The sequence below is a fragment of the Ictalurus furcatus genome, chromosome 22 (assembly GCF_023375685.1).
Source record: "Ictalurus furcatus strain D&B chromosome 22, Billie_1.0, whole genome shotgun sequence".
NCBI lineage: Eukaryota > Metazoa > Chordata > Actinopteri > Siluriformes > Ictaluridae > Ictalurus > Ictalurus furcatus.
The window spans coordinates 3193500-3215266 of NC_071276.1; the positions used below are offsets into that span (position 1 = coordinate 3193500).

Sequence of the window (21767 nt, forward strand, 5' to 3'; positions counted from 1 at the left end):
TTCCTTTCATTTATCTAAGCAGCAGACGTCTTCAGCTAGACGTCTGGATTCGCCCTGAGGACTGACGTCCTTTCGCGTTCCCTAGAGATAAATAATTGCAATTTTCAGCTACGGCTACAGTGTGCGTGTGTGTGTGTGTGTGTTTTACACGATACATACTGTCTTGCCCATGTTTTAAACACGCTCTCATCCACTTGGAAACCTTTCCGCTGTCTTGACGTCTACAGTTAGAAGTGATTCGTTTTTATTTGCGCCATTGTGGTTCGGTTCCGGCCCGTTCCTCTCTGCAGAACACCGGCGATTCACAAAGGAATCCATCTGACGGAGTCACAAGTTCAAAATCCTCCGATGGGATCCAAGTCCGAAGATTGCCTAGATGCTTTCTCGAGTTCTCGTGGCTGTATGTTTGGGGGCGTTGTCACGTCCATCTTCTCCCTAGTTTCCATGTCTTCGCCGATGAGATTAAAATTCTCCTCTAATATGTGTCCCGATCAATCGCTCCGTGCACGTTTCTTTCGACGACGTGTATCGCCCCAGGACTGTTTGCAGGGAAGCAGCGCCACATTGTGATGCTCCCACCACCGTGCTTCACTGTGGACATGGTGTTCTTCGGATCCTACGCACGAGTTCTATTTTAGTTTCGTCCGACCCGAGTACAATGTTCCAAAATAGGTCCGATTTGTCTTAAACGCTTTTAAACGCCGTGCTTCTTTTTTTTTTTTTCTTAGCAGAGATATAGGAACGGAGATGAAAAGAAAACACCCTCCGTCTAAGTGTTATTCCTGCTGCTTTTCGGGCCGTCCTGCAACTCCGTTCACGTCCCCGCTGGCGTCTGCTTTACCTTTCTGATCGTGAGTCCGAGAGCACGCTGTGAAATCTCGCATGCGGCGCGGTAGCTGCGGTTCGGCGAACTTTCCACCTGTTCGATATTAATAAATAAACAAAGCCCTGAACGAGGCACGGCCCAGGCTCATTTCCTTTAATACTGCAGGCAATTATAATAATAAGGACACCCAAATCCAAACTTTCAACCGAGATACACTTTCCCGCTGAGGTATACGTGTTGCTGAGGCTTCGCACGCTGTGGGTGGAGAATCATGGGAAATTTTAAGCTCCCGTTGGGCAAGATGGCAGCAAATGCACATCCTGAAGCACACTAACCGTTTCACTGAGTGGCAAATGAGAACGTGTGTGTGAGAAAGCGAGATTGTAACTGATTAACGCATCTAGTGAGTGTGTGTGTGTGTGTGAGAGAGGCAGTGTGGTTTTGAGTTGCTGAATATCTTATCAGAGTAATTATTATGATTAAATTCTGTACCTCAGAACCTCTGATAAGAATCCTTGGGGAACATACCCCCACACACCCCACCCCTCACTCGCTAAGTTCGCTTGCTTATTCCGCCTTTCACGTCGACCCCCCACTGGGAATTCCAAGTCGAGGGATTTCCCGCAGCTCGGATTTTCCGGATCAAAACCCGCGAGGTTTGAACTGACGAGGTGAACGCTTATGAAGTCTTGAAATAGAAACCGTTCGTTTCTGTTTCAGTTTCTGACGTGTTACAGGGTGGTGTGCTCTTTATTCATTGCCTCATGCTGGAACAACTTTGACCGTTTTGACAGATTTGTACTAAAATCCGAAGCCATGACGTCTGCTTCAGTCCTGATTTTAAGATGCCAACGTCGACTTTCCCTCATGACTTCCTGCTGAACAAGCAGAGGACGGACGACAACGAGCGGATTTTCGAAACCTGCCCTTGGTAGTAAGTATAAATATGCATGGATCGATTTCCTTGGTGATATACACACTGATTTGCTCCATAAAGCTCAGTCTGAATGTTCGAAATCAAAGGATTTTAAAATAGTAATTCTTTTGAGTATTTGACACTTATATAAACAGCCTTATCCGCCATTTTGTTTCCCTCCTTTTCTCCCTTACTGCCTTTTCCCCCCTTCCATTCTCCGTCCTCTCCTATCCACCGGATCCCACCCCAGAGGCTCCTTCAGACACTTTTCAGTCGTGTTTCTCTACACGACAGCACACTTTCGCACGACAGCACACCGAGGTTGCCTAGGCGACGCGTAAGCTTTCCCTCCGAACCGTGAGCAGATTGAGTCTGTCGTCTGCGCTTATTCCGTTACTAGCAATATGCCTGTGAAGCGTTCAAGCTGGACATTTGTTACGTGCAGAAGGAATGCTGACGCAGATGGCTAACAGACCCCGCTAAAGAACCTTTTTCAGTCCCATACACAACGAGCCAATGCAGACGCCTGAGCTAGCGGCAAAAAAACAAAAACAAAACAACGACAATACTATAACAGATACGCATTTAACGACAGAGTCCTCTGCGTGACACGAGGTGATGGCTTTCTATACGATATTGTTAGCATATCGGCGTCTCCTAAAATGTCACCCTGGAGGTAAACGTGCGTGTTCAAGTCGTTCATTCTAGATTTGGCAGTTTATAAACGGTCTGAACTTCAAAAACTGCTCGTATGTAAAAAGTCAAATAAAAGCCGCACGCCATCTCCAAGGACAAAACGAAAAGCGATCCGGCGTCCGTCTGCTTCGTATCGTCCTCTCTAGTCCAGCACGGGTCTGCTGGAGCTTATTGATCTGAGCTTTCATTTCTCAGCACTGTGCTGTTGTGTTTTAATACTTTTCTTTTTCTTTTCTTTTTTAAGGTAGCTTCCATACATAGAAAAGTCCCTCACAGGACTTCACACTTGACTTGCTTTGCCCGCTGCATGCTTCGAGTTTGATTTCAGAAGGTTTACTGCTTGATCATGACAGACATGTATCTTAATATATTCACAAATATTCACATCAAGGTCTAAATGGTTGTTCTACAATAGTAATAATCTGTATTTATTTATTTAATTAAATGAGGGAATAACAACATTTAGGCTTGGTAAACGGCAGAAACAAGTCAACTGAGCGTAATACTTCACAATGGCTGTGTGTGTGAGAGAAAGACTCTCTTAAGTAGTGTCATGTGATTGAGAAGTGTGTATGATTAGTCCTCAGGAGAAGGTGACGTGTCTGCGTGTTCCATTGGGAGTTGTAGTTGTCGGCCGTGTTTGTAGTTCGTAGTGCGTTCTGGGAAATCTTGGCAAAGAGTATTTTCATTTTCAATTTAATTTCTGTGTTCCAATACTTTTGAGTTTTATGCTCCTCAACCACAAACTGGCAGATATGTGCATGATCACCGCGTTTCACCTTCGCACTAGTGACACGGGAAGGTGAACAAACGATACGCTCGCTCTTTAGCTGGGTAAAGTAACGGAGCGCACTGTTGCTAGGCAACTGGCACATACGGATAACAAGCATAAGCTACCTAATGACTGAGGGAAATGACTTGGATAGCTAGCGCTCCACTGATGTAGTGGTACAGTAGCAACAGCAACAAGTCTGGCATATGAACATTTCCCTTCGACGTCTATATGTGTAAATGACTCTATACAACTGGCATTACATCACCATGACGCTTTACGGAGTCTTCTCCATCATAAACATGGTGGACACATGGCTCTGGTACTGATCAAACAGGAAGCCTACTGTGCCACACGATCATTTCGTAACGGCTCAAGCACACAGACATTACCTGGAATATTATGGGGTGATAAAGACCACAGGTTAAAACTCATTACATTCTCTGGATTGGATAATGTCAGCAAAATAATGTTAAAGTTATACCACACTACACTCTATTAGAGCAGTGCTGATTGGCTGATCCTGATCTTCAGGGATCGCTGTAATGGCTCACATCAGGAACTCTTATATCGCTTTAAAGGTCACTCCAATTCTCTAGCACAGTATGTGTATTGTGGAGCTCAAGTGTATAAAAAAAAAAAAAAAAATCTGCTGTCCTTTTTATGATTCACGTTCCTGGATTCTCCTGCATGATCCCACAAAATCTTACTGCGGTGATAAACGGGTGCAAAGTGAAAGCAAAAAGCGCTCATGGTCCTTCAGCATGAGAGGTGTGAGACGGTTACGTGCTCTAACGTGGACTAAAAAGGGCCGAAGTGCACTCGAGGAAGGGGAAAGTGACGCGGCACCTCCATTTCAGCCATGATTAACAACCTGCTGAGAATCTAACCTCACTGCATGTGTGTGTGTGTGTGTGTGTGTGTGTGTGTGTGTTCATGACCCCTACTGTGTACCCCCACATGATTAAACCTCAGGGCATGTGCTCAAGTTAAATATTATCTATCAGCAACCAGTCACATTGAAAACGCATTGAGCGAGAAAGGCGCACACGCACACACACACACACACGCACACTCGCACACTTTACCTCGGCAGCAGGCACACCCTCTGGAGGCCGGCAGTGCAGAACGATCATGCCCCTGATGGGAACCTCCTTCCCCTGCGGGTCCTGCTCAAAGTTCTTACGCAGGTCTGCACACAGAGAGAGAGAGAGAGAGAGAGAGAGAGAGAGAGAGAGAGCGACAGAATATATACAGAGTCACATACAGTACAACAGAACAGAACTTTCCCAAGAAGCCCCGCCCCCTTTTCTTAACTTAACTTTTAAAGTCGCAGCTTTTACTTCTGACTGTTGCAAAGCTCTGACACTGGAGACTCCTTCTCCGTAAATATTAAGTAAACAGAACACTTCACCAAGTAAGAACACATTTTCTCAGTCCTGTTACTGGAGAAATAGTATTGGCACCGTGCACATTAATACACACCGGTGGTTTGTTAACACGGTGTTGTTATAGAAAATTCTAAATCGACACCTTCGGACCAATCAGGATTGAGAATTCAACAGCGCTGTGGTAGAAAGCAATACGACCAATGACAGCCAAGCCGAAGTGTCATCCAGCGTGTTTGTTTTGATCCGAAGTCATGGTTTTTTTTTTTTCCCCCACAAAATTGGGGATCATTGATTGAAACCCATGGGACTTGTGACAATCGTAATAAAAAGTGTGTGTTGTGGTGTGTGTGTGTGTGTCATGTAGTGTGATTGTAAAATTATACATACAAAACCAAAAACCAGTGAAATCTGTCGCTAGAGCTGGAATCTCTCGCATTTTGAACATCAGCATAAGAGAATGAAATGAAAACGCAAAGACAGAGAGCACGAGAGAGAGAGAGACACTGAGCGAGAGAGAGAGAGAGAAACATTGCGCGCGAGAGAGAGAGAGAGAGAGAGACATTGAGCAAGTGAGAGACTAGTGCTTTGAGTAGCTGTGTGTATATTTCAGTATCTCTGACAGCTCTGCAGTGTTCAGTGCTGTGTTCTCTCTCCTGCACTCCCGGATCAGAGCCACTCACACTGAAACGCTCTCTTACGTGCCTGAAACTCCTTACTTTCTGTTTTAAGAGGTCTCAGTGACACGCACACACACAAAACCACGGGGCGCAGGACGCCTACGCAAACGGTGAAATATGAAATTAACATCTCATGCCGGATTGACAGAGTAATTTAACAGACCATGAGGCTTATTGCTACAGCCCTGACAACTAGCACGGATTTGCTCAACTGATTTCCTCAGAATTTCAACCAGACACTAGTAAAAGTTTCTAAAAGTTTGGAATGAATCATTTTTTTTTACCATATACAGTAGTATATCGATATAATATCTATTTAGTAGCAGATACATGCTGGGAAAATCATCCTCATTATAGCCTCAAACAACAAATGTTTTTCATTCCTAGTTTTAAAACCGCTTAATGGTTCAGCACCTTGTGTTCGATTAAAGGCGTAACTCCGACCTCCGACTTGGGAAAAAAAAACTAACCGAATGCCCCCTCAGAATTCATACTGATAGCAATTCAATTAAATTTGATTTGTATAGCGCTTTTAACAACAGACGTTGTCTCAAAGCAGCTTTACAGAAATATATAAACACCGGATACAGATTTTAAGTGTGTGAATTTATCCCTGTTGAGCAAGCCGGTGGTGACTGTGGTGAGGAAAAACTCCCTAAGATGATACGAGGATGAAACATTGAGAGGAACTAGACTCAGAAGGGAACCCGTCCTCATCTGGGGAACGACGGATAGTGTGAAAGTAAAAGAAAGTTCATTATGGTTTAATATGAAGTCTGTTTGTTGAACTAGTCCACTGTTCACTAAAGGAGACCTGAGTGTAAAACTGCATGAGGTAATTGCAGTCCAAAGGCCATCGCAGCAACCGTAGTCCCAGCAACCACAGCGAGAACGTCCATGTGGAACTGAAGTCCAAAACCATTTCCATAGTACGTCAAGCGGTACCGTAATCAGCGATCTCCAGGCTGTAGCCTCCAGCTAATGAGAGCTCCATCCAGAGGTAAGGCATCCGGATAGAGCAGGCAGGTCTGGAGAGCAGAAAGGGTCAGGATCACTGGCATCTCCATAATATCATGTGTGGCTCGACAGGAGGAGAAAGGGAAAGGGAGGTAAACTCAGCAACTCGGGAAGGTACCCTCCACCCTGCGGTCAGCAAGTGGCGTAAAAATCAACATGGCTGCTCATAGCACGTCTTACCTTTACATGAGCTATACCATATATGCAAGCATTTGCTTTAGTGCAATCAACATGCAGACATATTCGCTTGAGGAGGAAACTGCCCTCACATTCAAACCACGGAAGTCTATCGATCTGACAGCTTTTTCCAATTATGTTGTTTCCACTTTAAGCTATCTGCATCCTACATCGCTGGAGGAGAAAGTTCTACAGTTAAATAACTGCTCTTGCTACTAATCTTTTGCTCCCCTAAGGTCACATAAGGTTACTTTCACCCGCTCCATGGTATAATGACAATCTGCGCTCTAGAAAGGCTGCTTGTCAGAAAATGGAGCGTAAATGGCACCTTACTGGCTTGAATGTCTATTATCAAGCTTGGGAGGATCTTCTGGGTGATTACAGAGCATTCACTGAGACTGAAAGATCATTTTCTTTCCCTCAGACTATTGTAAACAAATCAAGGAAATCCCAGACACTTAGTCCAAACCATAAATAGATTGCTTCAAGTTAATGCTGTTACCACTTTGCCTGTTTCTCAGCAGCTATGTGATTCTTTTCTTCAGTTTTTTAATTCTAAGATTGATAATGTTCACAAAGAAATTTCTGTTACACCTAATTCCATCGCTTCACTCTTTCGTCCATCTGGTGATTCTTTCACTCATTTCTCACGGCTTGATTCTGAGGCTCTCTCTAGGGAGATATCCAGCATGAAATCTACCACTTGCCTGCTTGATCCTATTCCCACAAGCCTATTTACGTCTTGTTTCGATGTTTGGTGCCCTACTATCCTCGGTATAATAAATGAATCACTGGAGACCGGGGTTGTTCCAGCAGCATTAAAAACTGCTGTTGTTACACCTGTGCCAAAAAAAAGAAAATATCGCCGTGGATGATTTTAACAATTTTCGTCCCGTTTCAAATCTTCTGTATTTGGCAAAAATTCTTGAATGTGTTGTTGCCTCTCAATTGTGCAATCATCTTACAATTAATAATCTCTTTGAACCCCTTCAGTCAGGTTTTCGTAAATTCCACAGCACTGAAACGGTGTTGGTCAACGTTACCAATGACTTATTGATAGCCTCTGATACTGGTGCTACATCCATTCTTATTCTTCTTGATCTTAGAGCTGCTTTCGAAACTCTGGATCATGGTCTTTTACTTACCTGCCTTGAAAGTGTTTTTGGTGTGTCTGGGACAGTTTTAAACTGGTTTAAATCCTATTTTACCGACCGTTCCCAGTTTATTTCTGTGGGTGGTTACAGGTCTGACACTAGCTCTATGCTCACTGGTGTTCCTCAGGGTTCAGTTTTAGGCCCTTTACTTTTCAATATTTATTCATCTCCACTTGGGCATCTGCTGCGATCGCTCGGCCTCCGTTATCACTTCAATGCTGATGATCCCCAAATCAATAAACGCTCGAAACCTGGGGAAAATCTTGATGTTTGTTTTCTTTCTGACTCTATTTCTGAGATAAAAACATGGATGAACAATCTTTTTCTGCACCTGAATAGCGGGAAAACCGAAGTTATGCTTAAAGGTTCCTGTCAGCACATTCTCAAAGCTGGTCCACTGTCTCTGTTTGTTGATGCTTCTGTTCTAGATACTCAAAGTAAAATGAGGAACCTTGGAGTCATTCTTGATACCAGCCTTACTTATTTATTTATTTATTATCTTATTTTTTTCACCTCAGAAATATAGCTAGACCGCGCCCTGTGCTAAACTTCTGTGTGGCTGAAAAGCAGATAAACTTTCATTCGTTGTCACTCGGATAGATTACTGTTACGCCCGTTCAGCCGGAGTTTCTAAATCCGCACTCAATAATCTCCAATCCAAAAAGTATTAATTCAACTCCCTCTCGTTCTAGTGCTTCTTTAAATTAAAAGAAAAAAAAAAAGAACTGAATAAAAGATTTTGTATATAATTACGACAAATATATCAAATAATCCAGATGTATTATTTTTGCATTTAATAAGATATTCCTTTGTTAAAATAGTAGTTGAACTGCTAAATAAAACATCTGGGGGGAAAAACCCCATCTGCTGTGTGCGTTACATATTTGAAATCTACACTGTGTAAGGTTCTAGCGAATAAAAGAATATGAGTCATGTATAAAATATAGACTGAAACTTTTGAGGAAAAAAAAACCCCAAAAGAAAGCAAAACAACAACAAAAATAAAGTAGCATAGCTCGGTGGTACACAGAGTTTCCAGAGAAACAGAAAACCTGATATTTTGTGTTTCTTTGGAAACCTCATGTACCTCACCGCTACATTTTTCACTCTCTCGACATTTACTGCTCATTTACTGCTGGATTCTTTATGTACAACCGTCAATAAATAACGCAGGATTAATAATAAAGTACGCCGTGTTTTTATGCTCAATTTACCTTCTCGAAATAGACACCCCACTCCCTTTATTTATTTCAGAAAGTCCAGCACCACCGTGTGGGAAGCCATTTTGCACATGTTAAGAAATGGGTGCAAAACACAGATATATAACGACACCACAGCGCCGTCAAATTCTCCATTCTGATTGGTCGGAAGTTTGTTGGTTCATTTTCTATAACTGAATGTAGTTCCGGTTTTTATCAATGCACTCCTTCTAATGAACTCTATATGTGCAATGTTGCTATGAACTCAGCCCAGTACAGCCCAAACCATTATGTGTGTGTGTGTGTGCGTGTGTGTGTGTGTGTTTGCGTGTACTGAGGACTCACAGGCGATGCGCACGGTGGCTTTGCGGCTTTTGGACGTGCCCAGGTGACTCCAGGCCACGCATAGGCACCAGTAATCCTCAGGGCCGTGGAAATCCTCCACCTGCTGCCGTGAGACGTTTATCATCACCTCACGCACCTTCAGACCTGAACGCACCACAGAGAGAGAGAGAGAGAGAGAGAGAGAGAGAGAGAATTACATGCACATTCAGAAGACAATGTCTGACAGGAAGTAACTCCTATAGTAACACTTTACACCCGTGGTGAGCAGAAAAGCATGTCAAAACCACAACATGTGGAAGCGTGAGGTGTATGGGCGACAACAGGAGAAGATCTGGTGTCTTTTCTATCTCCACAATTTGTGATGTTTTGAGTAAAAAGCTTTATTGATAACGTTGTTCACTGAGACACAGTTTTAATGAAATATTATTCAGTGGATACTGTATGTGTGCTTTTTTTTGTGGTTTATATGTGATAAAACCACCACAGGAAATTCATTATAAACATGCTGGTGGATTTTTAGTCGGCTTTTTTTATTATTATTATTATTGTTGTTGTTATAATCTTATTGGATTATAATGTTCTGTTCTTCTGGTGTTGCTCATATTGTGGATTCTAATACATCATCATCTTTTTTTTTTTTTTTAAATAATAATAAAAAAAAAAGTTCAGCATTGGGATAGATTCCTTCCTTCCTTCTCTTCTGTCTCGCAAGCTTTTTTCACTCTGACACAGCTGTGGAACTAAAATTTGACAATAAAACAGGACTTGACAATAAACAAAAAACAGGAAATGGAAGAAGGGAAGAAGAAGGAAGGAATGATAGATGGATGGATGGAAGTGAGGACAGATGAAAGGACTGATGAAACCAAAGCAGGAAGGAAATAAGAAAGGGGGCAAAGAAGGATTTCATGGAAGGATTGATTGATGGAAGGAAAGAGGGTATGGAAGGAAGGATGGATGAGTAGAAGGAAGGATTTAAGGAAGGATGGATGGGTGGAAGGAAGGATGGAAGAAAGTAAGGATATATGGGTGCAAGGAAGGATGGATGGGTGGAAGGATGCAAGAAAGAAAGGAATGATAGATGGGTGGAAGGAAGGATTTAAGGAAGGATGGATGGGTGGAAGGAACGATGGAAGAAAGTAAGTAGATGCAAGAAAGAAAGGAATGATAGATGGGTGGAAGGAAGAAAGAAAGGAATGATGGATGGGGGTGGAAGGAAGGAAGGATTTAAGGAAGGATGGATGGGTGGAAGGAAGGAAGGATTTAAGGAAGGGTGGATGGATGGGTAGAAGGAAGGATTGAAGGATGGATGGGTGGAAGGAAGGATTTAAGGAAGGATGGATGGATGGGTGGAAGGAAGGATTTAAGGAAGGATGGATGGGTGGAAGGAAGGATTTAAGGAAGGATGGATAGATGGGTGGAAGGAAGGATTTAGGGAAGCATGGATGGGTGGAAGGAAGGAAGGATTTAAGGAAGGATGGATGGGTGGAAGGAAGGATTTAAGGAAGGATGGATAGATGGGTGGAAGGAAGGATTTAGGGAAGCATGGATGGGTGGAAGGAAGGAAGGATTTAAGGAAGGATGGATGGGTGGAAGGAAGGATTTAAGGAAGGATGGATAGATGGGTGGAAGGAAGGATTTAGGGAAGGATGGATGGGTGGAAGGAAGGAAGGATTTAGGGAAGGATGGATGGGTGGAAGGAAGGATTTAAGGAAGGATGGATGGGTGGAAGGAAGGATGGAAAAAAGAAAGGAAGGATGGATGGGTGGAAGGAAGGATGGAAGAAAGAAAGGAAGAATGGATGGGTGGAAGGAAGGATTTAGGGAAGGATGGATGGGTGGAAGGAAGGAAGGAAGGATTTAAGGAAGGATATATGGGTGGAAGGAAGGATGGAAGCAAGGAGGTATTTAGGAACAGATGGAATGGTTGAGAGAAGGAAGGAGGGATATTAAGAAAGGAGGGAAGATAGGAGTGATGGAATGAGGGAAGGAAAGATGGAAAGATTGATGATTTCACTCTATGTTTTATCACTCTGTTCTTTGGACTTGGGCTGGTTTGATTGGGTCATTTTAGTTGCACCGCTGTGTCAGAGTGAGAAAGCGGTCTGATGTTCTCAGAGAATGAGGGACCGATGAAAACGAAGCGTAAACACAAGAGCAACCTGAATAACATGCTGAAGAAAGAAAGCAAGGCGCTCTCTCTCTCTCTCTCTCTCTCTCTCTCTTTTTCTTTCCACCAGAATGACTTGCTAAAATGCTCCATATCCATCCACCGATCCTGAAGAACACAAACAGGCGTATTTAGTTTTTTTTTTTTTTGAAGCAGTTTTTTCTTGTATTTTCTAAAGCACTCAAAATAAACTCCTCCGGATTTGTGACATGGCGTCGCCTTGGGGACGGCTTCCGTTTTTACTCGGACTCGAGGGTTTCTAGGTCTTTCATCTGCGCGTGTGATTTTGTTCCCTGGAGTTTTTCATGCGGTGGATTAGAGAGGAAAAGCTGTGTGCTGAGGGCAACAACAACAACAACAACAGTGTAGCATTCATATCTGACACACTCGCCTTCCTCATACACACGTTATTCACTCCTTACACACACGCACACACACACACACACACACGCACGCACACGCACACAAGCTTCTTTCAACCAAGTGGGATGCTGAGAGCAGAAGATGAACGAGACCACCACTTTATTCTTTTTTTTACTGATGTTTAAATACTAGGAAGTTCATTAGTGTGTTAATGAGGTTAATAATCAGCAGGAGTAAACTCTCGCTAACACTCAGTGTGTCATTAACACACCCACCATCCCTCCACCCATCCACCCATCCATCCATCCATCCACCCATCCACCTATGCATCCCTCCACCCATCCACCTATGCATCCCTCCACCCATCCACCTATGCATCCCTCCACCCATCCACCTATCCATCCATCCATCCATCCACCCATCCACCTATGCATCCCTCCACCCATCCACCTATGCATCCCTCCACCCATCCACCTATCCATCCATCCATCCATCCACCCATCCACCTATGCATCCCTCCACCCATCCACCTATGCATCCCTCCACCCATCCACCTATGCATCCCTCCACCCATCCACCTATCCATCCATCCATCCATCCACCCATCCACCTATGCATCCCTCCACCCATCCACCTATGCATCCCTCCACCCATCCACCTATGCATCCCTCCACCCATCCACCTATCCATCCATCCATCCATCCACCCATCCACCTATGCATCCCTCCACCCATCCACCTATGCATCCCTCCACCCATCCACCTATGCATCCCTCCACCCATCCACCTATCCATCCATCCATCCATCCACCCATCCACCTATGCATCCATCCACCCATCCACCTATCCATCCATCCATCCATCCACCCATCCACCTATACATCCATCCACCCATGCATCCATCCATCCATCCACCTATGCATCCCTCAACCCATCCACCTATCCATCCATCCATCCATCCATCCACCCATCCACCTATGCATCCATCCACCTATGCATCCCTCCACCCATCCACCTATCCATCCCTCCATCCATCAACCTATCCATCCCTCCATCCATCCACCTATCCATCCATCCACCTATCCATCCCTCCATCCATCCACCTATGCATCCATCCACCCATCCACCTATGCATCCCTCCACCCATCCACCTATCCATCCCTCCATCCATCCATCCACCTATCTACCCATCCATCCATCTATCCATCCACCTATCCAACCATCCATCCATCCATCCATCCACCTATCCATCCACCTATCCAACCATCCATCCATCCATCCACCCATCCATCCATCCACCCATCCACCTATGCATCCATCCACCCATCCATCCACCTATCCACCCATCCATCTATCCATCCAACCATCCATCCATCCATCCATCCATCCACTCATCCACCCATCCACCCATTCGTCTATCCATCCACCCATCTACCCATCCACCCACCTATCCATCCATCCATTTATCCATCTATCCATCCACCCATCCATCCACCTATTCACCTATTCATCCATCCATCCATCTATCATCCATCTATCCATCCATCCACCCATCCACCTATCCATCCATCCATCCATCCGTCTATCCATCCACCCATCTATCTATCCATCCACCCATCCATCCACCTATCCATCCACCCATCCATCCACCTATCCATCCATCCATCCATCTATCCATCCATCCACCTATCCATCCATCCATCCATCTATCCATCCACCCATCATCCATCCATCTATCCATCCACCCGTCATCCATCTATCCATCCACCTATCCATCCATCCATCTATCCATCCACCCATCATCCATCCACCTATCCATCCATCCATCCATCTATCCATCCACCCATCATCCATCTATCCATCCATACACCTATCCATCCATCCATCTATCCATCCACCCATCATCCATCTATCCACCCATACACCTATCCATCCATCCACTTATCCACCCATCTATCCATCCACCCATCCATCAATCAATCCACCTATCCATCCATCCATCTGCATAATTTCAGTTTCTTGTTTTTTCCCTTATAGTCTTCTTTCTTTCTTTGTTTCTCTTTTTGCATTCTTTCAGTATGTTGCTCTTTCTTTCTTGCTTTGCATACTTTCAGTTCTTTTTAATATTTTCTTATGTGTGTGTGTGTGTTAGCTAAAAGCAGTGACGATAACCCAGAGCACATGAAGAAGAACATTAGTAATAATAAAGTGCGGGACTGAAAGGCAGGATTTAATAACGTGTTTAATAACGGCTTCTCCAGAAACTCTGGATTGCTTTGTCTGTTCTTCAAAGCTGTCGTCTAACAGGGGTTTAGCTCCGTGCTATTCTCCCAGACTGACACATTAGTATGGGGATATTTCTGATGGAAGTCACTTATATCTGAGGTTGGAACACTACATTCATTCATTCTCTCTCTCTCTCTCTCTCTCTCTCTCTCGTTCAATTTCAGCCACGTGGGGTTTAAAAAGCTCCGTTTACGACGCTCGCTTGTTTACGACGCTCGGGAAATGCTTTATCCAGTCACGAGCACGAGTTAATCGTGACAAATTTACCAAGTTAATCTCGACAAACGCAGCTAATAATCGGGCTTTTCGAGCAGATGGCTCGGAGAGTGTTGTGAAAGCAGGGGAACGTGCTGCGCTAATAGATGCTTCGCGATGAGATCTGGTGCTTGATAAGTGAATTTGCTGGAGAGAGAGACATGTTTTAGCTCAGCGAGAGCAGTCCCGAGCTACTGCCCCCGTCTTTAAACGAGTAAGTCTTGTCATGGATAGGGAAAGGAAAAACTCTGGCGTTTTCCGCGGGATGGCAGCAGCACCCGAGCCTCCTCGCTGGGTTTTAATTGGCTGCTGGTTGCATGTCATGAACACGCTGTGCCACGTGTATACATCATCTACTGCTGTAATAATCTCACACACACACACACACACACAGACAGATATCCAGCTGTGAGGACGCAGCTGGATATACGGAATATACGGTCGAGTACATGGCGATGTCGGACTGCACTACAAACAAATGCTTTCATTTCATCAGTTATTAATGAATAATTGACTTCTAATAGCATTTGTTCATAGTACGTTTCAGAAACATTACATATTGGACGCAATTAATTAATGTTTTAAAAATATATCTTTTTTTTTAAATTCATAAAAAAAATAGATCCATATTAGAGTAAAAGAATGAAACGAAGATAACTCATGTCAGATCTTTTCCCACCTTTAAATTGCAAAGTATACAAATAAAGTGAAAAAGTGTAAGGGAAAGAAGGAAAAAAAACAAAACAAAACAAAACAATAAAAACTTATAATAACCTGGTTGCATAAGTATGCACACCCTTACAGTAATACACTGTTGAAGCGCCTTTTGATTTTTTTATACCATTCAGTATTTTGGGGTAAGAGTCTATCAGTGTGGCACATCATGACTTGGCGATATTTTCTCACTGTTTCTTGCAAAAACATTCTGGATCCATCAGCTTGTGAGGGCATCTCCTCTGCACAACCCGCTTCAGGTCACCCCATAGATTTTTCCTTGGATTCAGGGCTGGGCTCTGGCCAGGCCATTTAAAAAAACATTGATCTTCTTTCGGTTAAGCCATTCCTTTATTGATTTGGACGTATGCTTTGGGTCACTGTTGTGCTAAAAGGTGAAATAAATTTTTATCTCCAGCTTACTAGCAGACACCTGAAGGTTTTGCACTACAATCGGTATTTGTAGCTGTTCATGATTACCTCCACCTTAATAACAGCCCCAGTTCCGGCTGAAGAAAAGCAGCCCTAAAGCATGATGCTGCCGCCACCGTGCTTCTCTGTGGATATGGTTAGTCTCATCAGACCAGAACCCATTCTGGCACATTTCTTGGGGTGATTTATAAGGGCTTGGATATGTTTTGTGAGAAAGGCCCTACCCAATAGCCCGGACACGTGAAGAATGCGAAGATGTTATCACATGCAGAGAGTAATCTGTACATGTTCAGATATTCCTGTGGCTCCTTTAATGTTGCCGTGGGTCTCTCGGCAGCCTCCCTGGTAAGTTTTTGTCTTGTTCTTTTACACATTTTGGATAGATCTCTTGGTTCTTAGTTCTTTGTAATGTCACTGTTGTGTCCCATTTTCTCCACTTGTTGATGATGGTCTTCACGGTGTTCCATGGTACATCTAATGTTCCGGAAATTCTTTTGTACCCCTCTCCTGATCGAGTCCTTTCAAAAATTGAGAGACCACCATGGCGTCAGGAGTCAGATGAAACCAATGAGATGTGAAGAAAATCCTACAGAAGCAGCTGGTCTTTATTTGGGAGGTAATCAGGATAATTTAATTGATGGCAGCTGTATGATAATAACTTTTGAACACGAGATTGAATGTGATTGGTTCATTCTGAGCACAGCCACGTCCCCAATTATAAAAGGGTTCGCACACTTATCCAGCCACTTTTTTATTTTCCCTAAAATGTTTTTGATTGTTTTGTTTTTTTTGACTTTATTTTTATATGTTGCAATTTCACATTGAGGGAGGAAAAAGTTCTGACAAGATTTATATGATATAGGCTAAGAATATTACAGCTAACAAATTATTACAAATGTATTAAAATTACATTTAAATAAATGTAACATTATCTGTTAAAAATAAAGGTAATTTGCATAGTCGTTCATTCATTCATTCATTCATTCATTGTTGTTATAATAATAATAATAATAATAATAATAATAATAATAATAATAATAAAGTAGTAGTAGTAGTAATAGTAGTAGTAGTGGCAGTAATAGTAGTAGTAGTAGTAGTAATAGTTGTCGTAATAGTAATAGTAGTAGTAATGGCAGTAATAGTAGTAGTAGTAGTAGTAATAGTTGTTGTAATAGTAGTAGTAGTAGTAGTAGTAGTAGTAATAATAATAGTAGTAGTAGTAATATTAGTAGTAGTAGTAGTAGTAGTTGTAGTAGTGGTAGTGGTAGTACTAGTAGTAGTAGTAGTAATAGTTGTCATAATAGTAGTAGTAATAATAGTAATAGTAATAGTAGTAGTAGTAATAGTAGTAATAGTAGTAGTAGTAGTAGTAGTAATAGTAGTGGTAGTAGTAGTAGTAATAGTAGTTGTAGTAGTAGTAGTAGTAGTAGTAGTTGTAGTAGTAGTTGTAGTAGTAGTAATAGTAGTGGTAGTGGTAGTAGTAGTAGTAGTAGTAGTTGTAGTAGTAGTTGTAGTAGTAGTAATAGTAGTGGTAGTGGTAGTAGTAGTAATAGTTGTAGTAGAAGTAGTAATAGTAGTAGTATTTCTATTTTATTTATTTTATTTTTCGGTCAAACTTCTGCAGCCAAAAACACACCAATAAATAAATAAATAAAATATTTAAATATATAATATATATTTAAATACACAACATTTAAATTTCTCATGAGATCAGTTTATTATTTTTTTTTTCAATTTCCAACAAGAATCCATATTGCAGAAGAAGAAAACGCGATGCGGATCACCATGAAGGCACGGAGCGTGCTTTCGTATGGCATTACATCAGGAGATGGTGTAGCACCACACTTGATCGTCATCACACCGCTTCCTGTATTTGTGTGATTCAGTGTTGGAAACACCTCACGTAATTTAAATGCTTATTACTGATTATCCCTCAGTTAAATGTACTAAATTGGGGCACTAGCATGCATTTTAAAAATCTTATTTCAGTGCAGACACATGAATATTCATGAGAAAGCTGGCAAGCGCCCTGGTGAGAAAATGACTAATGCATTGAGGGGAGCGCATTTTAAATTCTTCAACTATTTATTTCTTTACTTATGATGAAAGGTGGAAAACATATATTAACTTAATGGTGCAGTAGATTAATATGAGAGCAGCTGGATGACATGAGTCCATAATGGTATCACCATTAATAACAGTGTCTATAGGTCTTAGGCAGATGTTCTCACACAATGCGTGTGTGTGTGTGTGTGTGTGTGTGTGTGTGAGACCCTTACTAAGTGACTCAGTCCACTCCACAAATGGACATGACATTTCACTTTAGCGCTGAGACTCAGTAGTGCATTAATGTCACCCTGCATCATGGACTTAGCTTCCATCTAGCAGCACATGGCACGCAAACCACAGCAAAGGATGATGCCAAAGGCCTCATGGGGACTAACATGGCCAAACCAAATATGAATGTGAAGTGGAAATGGAAGTTTGTCATGGTTTGACCAGTTTGGCCAGCTCGGTGTGGGTTTGGCAGCGGATCAGACTACTCTGGATTTTTCAGCGGGACAAGCATAATGAAATGAAAAATGATGAAACTGGTGATGGAACCCAAGAGCTCCAAGAGAATAAACAGGTATAAAGTCGCTCACGCCTCTATAAATGCTTTGCTCAAAAGAAGAGACGCACTGTGAAGAAAGCGAGGGTGTGATTTCCTGCGATAATGCTATTACAGCCTGAGAACTTGGGGACACTTGCGCAAAACTGCCACTTCCTCAGGCTAAATGAATGTCTCCGGTTCCGCTTTCGGAGAACCCTGCACATAAACAGACTTTACAGCATCGCAAAGCAGGTCGTTTCCTGTTTTATGTATTGTTTTTCCTCCCAGAGTACGTTATTGGTTATATATCCTGATACCAGTGTTGCTCTCCTCTTGGTCTTGAGAGGATTTTTTCCCCCCTCGAGGTTGTTTAGGTCTTGACCATATGTTTTATTTCATTTCTTTAGTTAGTTATTGGGTGGAAAAAAGAGTGGAGCTAAAAAAAGGAGGTCTTTGTTGGTCTTATTTTGGTATTCTTTAGTCCAGGGCCTCATCTTGGTGTTGACCAGTAAAAGTCTCGGTCTCGAACGACATGTTCTTGACTACAGCCGTTTTATACTCAAATGGGTTCTGTGCTTCGTACCTCTCTTTTTACAGAACAATACACATTGGATTAAAAGAGAGATGTACACACGCCTACCTTTGGTACAAAAGCGAGTCCGAGACTCAGTAGTAGATATGTCTCTGTATTTAGCCGTTTCTTGCTGTGAACATCCTGCCGAGAATCTGCATGGGGCAGATCACAGGGAGCCGCCGTAATCAGAGGTAGAGTCATGTTAACATCCAGGTAGACTGAGGTCAAAAAGCAGAAAACCCAAGAACTGGAGACTAGGAAACTAGGAAACGGCCAAACAGTGAGGTTGTGGAACTAAAAAAAGTACTGCTAAGAATTGCTGTAGTCACACAAGGGGTATACTATTGACAAACTAGTCATGGGAGAAGGCGGGAAACAAGAGGTGGTTCTGGGTTCTGGGAAATCACAATGGTGGGCTGCGTAAACAAGTTATAGACAAATAAAATTGCCCACAGTTTGGTGGAACTACAGCCTTTGAAATGAATAACAACACACTTTGTTTAAAATGACTACTACTAGAACTTTACTCATATAATGGTACAATGTATCAAATTGTCCCATCACACTCATATGTGCTTGCTGAACAGCCCATGCCAGATGTATTCCCCATGTGCTGCTATAATAAGCTCTACTCGTCTGCGAAGGCTTTCCACTAGGTCTTGGAGCGTGACTGTGGATTTGTGTTCATTCACCTACAAGAGGTCAAGCGCCGATGTTGGGTGAGGAGACCTGGGGTGCGGTCGGAGTTCCGGTTCATCCCAAAAGGTGTTCAATGGGGTCGACGTGTCGTACTATTTACCCATCCTTAGCTGCACGTAATGTCGTGGAACGCCCACGAAACAGGGTTGGGTTCCTAAATGCCAAGCGATGTAGTTCTTCATACGCTCATATAAATGCTTAGAAATAAATAAAGCTGACATTCTCAAATTTTGAGTCCCATTCATCTCAGCGTGCTGGGTAAACAAAATTTCAATTCTGACTGCTGGATTAAAAATAAAGAAATAAATAACGGCACTTTGTGGGGGCTTGTAGATTAAAAGATGTTTAATTCATTTTCGCATATTGTACTCCGCTTAGCACAGTAATTCTTTTAATAACATCTTCCTCCGAGAGTCTGAGAGATTGCTTTGTGCGGTGAATCTAAATCATGCTCCTCCCGGGGGGCGGACGGGGCGGACGGGGGGGGGGGGGGGGCTTTTCGGTTCAGCACTGCTCCCTCGTGCTGTCCTCAACACAAGCTGAATGAGTTAAAGCACCGTAGCCCCGATGTGCGATTCGGAGAAGCCGTGCCGTGTTAATTCTCATTATTAGATGTGATTAGAGAGCAGAACAAGGAAACGGCCGCTCCGGACTGGCTCTCCGTGACCGAGTGTACGTGTCGCCGAGGGGCATAACACGTTATTCTTATAGAACGTCTCGGTCCTCGTTTGAGGCGGCAGGAAGTGAGCATTTTTCATTTCCTTATTAATCATTTGCTATTGTAATTACAAGAGCTTGGCCTATGTGCCATATGGTGTTGGTTTGTTTAGGATCTCCGAGGCTGATTATTTACTTTGGAACATTTTATAAATGAATTTTAAAAAGTGTATTTCGCATATTTGTAAAAAAACGGTGTGATGCGCATGACGTCTTTAGAAATGGTTAAAGGTGTGTGTAGTCTAGTCATTCTCTGGCGACGAGATGTATGACTGAAGACTGAAGGCATTCTGATTTGGATGGTCTGTTTGTTAAAACTGAATACGTGGAAGAAAACATGCTCATGGCCACCTTTTAATAATTCAAGGCCAGTGTGCAAAAATGTCACAAATGTGCTAAGATGGATCAGAAGAGAAAAAAAACCTCGAGCTCTGGCGTTATCAAAGGCTCTCAGAGTGTTTATTTAGGATCAGATTTCTCCATATCTGTATGAAGGTTTCATCTCTCAAATCTGTCACATTTAACCCCAGGGCTTTCCTCCCCCATCTGAATGTTTTCTAAAACATTAAATAAATATTACAAATAGAAATCAGTGGTTTCTATCAACTACTGCATTTGAACCAAAAGAAGATCTCCAGCCCAAAAACACATTGTCATGGAGCAACAGGTGCAAACAACAATCCACTGAGTTTTCCTTCAGGAAAAGATACATCTTCTATTACTTTTTATAGCATTCCTCTTTATGTCGAAATCACTTCTCTAAATCCCAGAGTAAATCTGGTGATAAAAATACCAAGTCTGTCTGCAATGAAATGCATTCGTCTCATTTCTCTGTGAAGTCTTGCATGTGTTCCTGCTCTAATTTTAAGCCGTGTTTCCTCTAGTTCGGGTATCTCTAGACATTTTTTTTTTTTTTTTCGGTTTGAACCAAGCCTGTCCGCTTTCATTCGGATTATGGATTAGCGTCCACCTGCCTCTGGCTGCCTGTTGTGTGACCCTTGCTAGCCAGTGCAGATTCTCGGATTGGCGCAGAGTAAAATCTGTACTCATACCGTCTCCCGCCTCTGGCTATCTTGTACTACACTTAATACAGCCTGTAACTTCGGAACGTACATTGGCAGGATGGGTGAGAATAAAAGATCCCTAAAATATTTAGGGACTGAGGCACTTTTATGTTCCGTGTGTCAACAAAATGAAAGGTCTTTTGCACAACAAAAGGCTGATTATTCAACTGATTAAGGTTGACAAGGCTAGTGAGGGCTAAAACCAAAAGATGAAGAGGAGTACGGTTGAGATTAGGAGATAAAGAGAAAGGAGAAAATGTAGGAGAAAGGGTTAAGGTAATGTGGAAGAGGGTTAAGATGAGCAAGCAGAGGTTAAAATGAAATGGTAGATGGTGGAGAAAATAAGAAAAGGGATTAAGATGAGAAGGATGAGGCATAAGATGAGGAGGTAGAGGTTCAAGGTGAGGTGGAAGAGGGTGAAGACAGGGATGTAGAAGGTTAAGATGTGAAGGACCAGGTTGGGGGCGGGGGGGGGGTTGGACGAGAAGACGAAATACTGTTATAGTGAGAAAAAACATCATTAAAATGAATGAGTCAGGATGAGGATGAAAGGGGTTGAGGTGAGGAGGTAGCGGTTTAAGCCAGGAGTTAGAGGGGTAAGATTAATGTTCAGAAGAGGAGTTAAGGTATGGATCTCGAGGGTTAATGCAAAAAGGTAGAAGATTACAGATGAGGGAAAAAAGGTTTAAGGTCAAAATGAGGAAGTAGAGGTTAAGAAAAAATGGAAGGTTT

The 21767-nt window shown here is 42.7% G+C and overlaps 1 protein-coding gene across 1 annotated transcript in view; it reads right to left on the reverse strand.

Annotated features, from left to right (window-relative positions):
* Positions 1-21767, reverse strand: part of unc5db (unc-5 netrin receptor Db) — a 147138-nt gene that overhangs the window by 50683 nt on the left and 74688 nt on the right. The window contains 2 exon segments of the mRNA XM_053610798.1: positions 4299-4402; positions 9171-9314. Coding sequence (XP_053466773.1) covers positions 4299-4402; positions 9171-9314 — 248 coding nt within the window.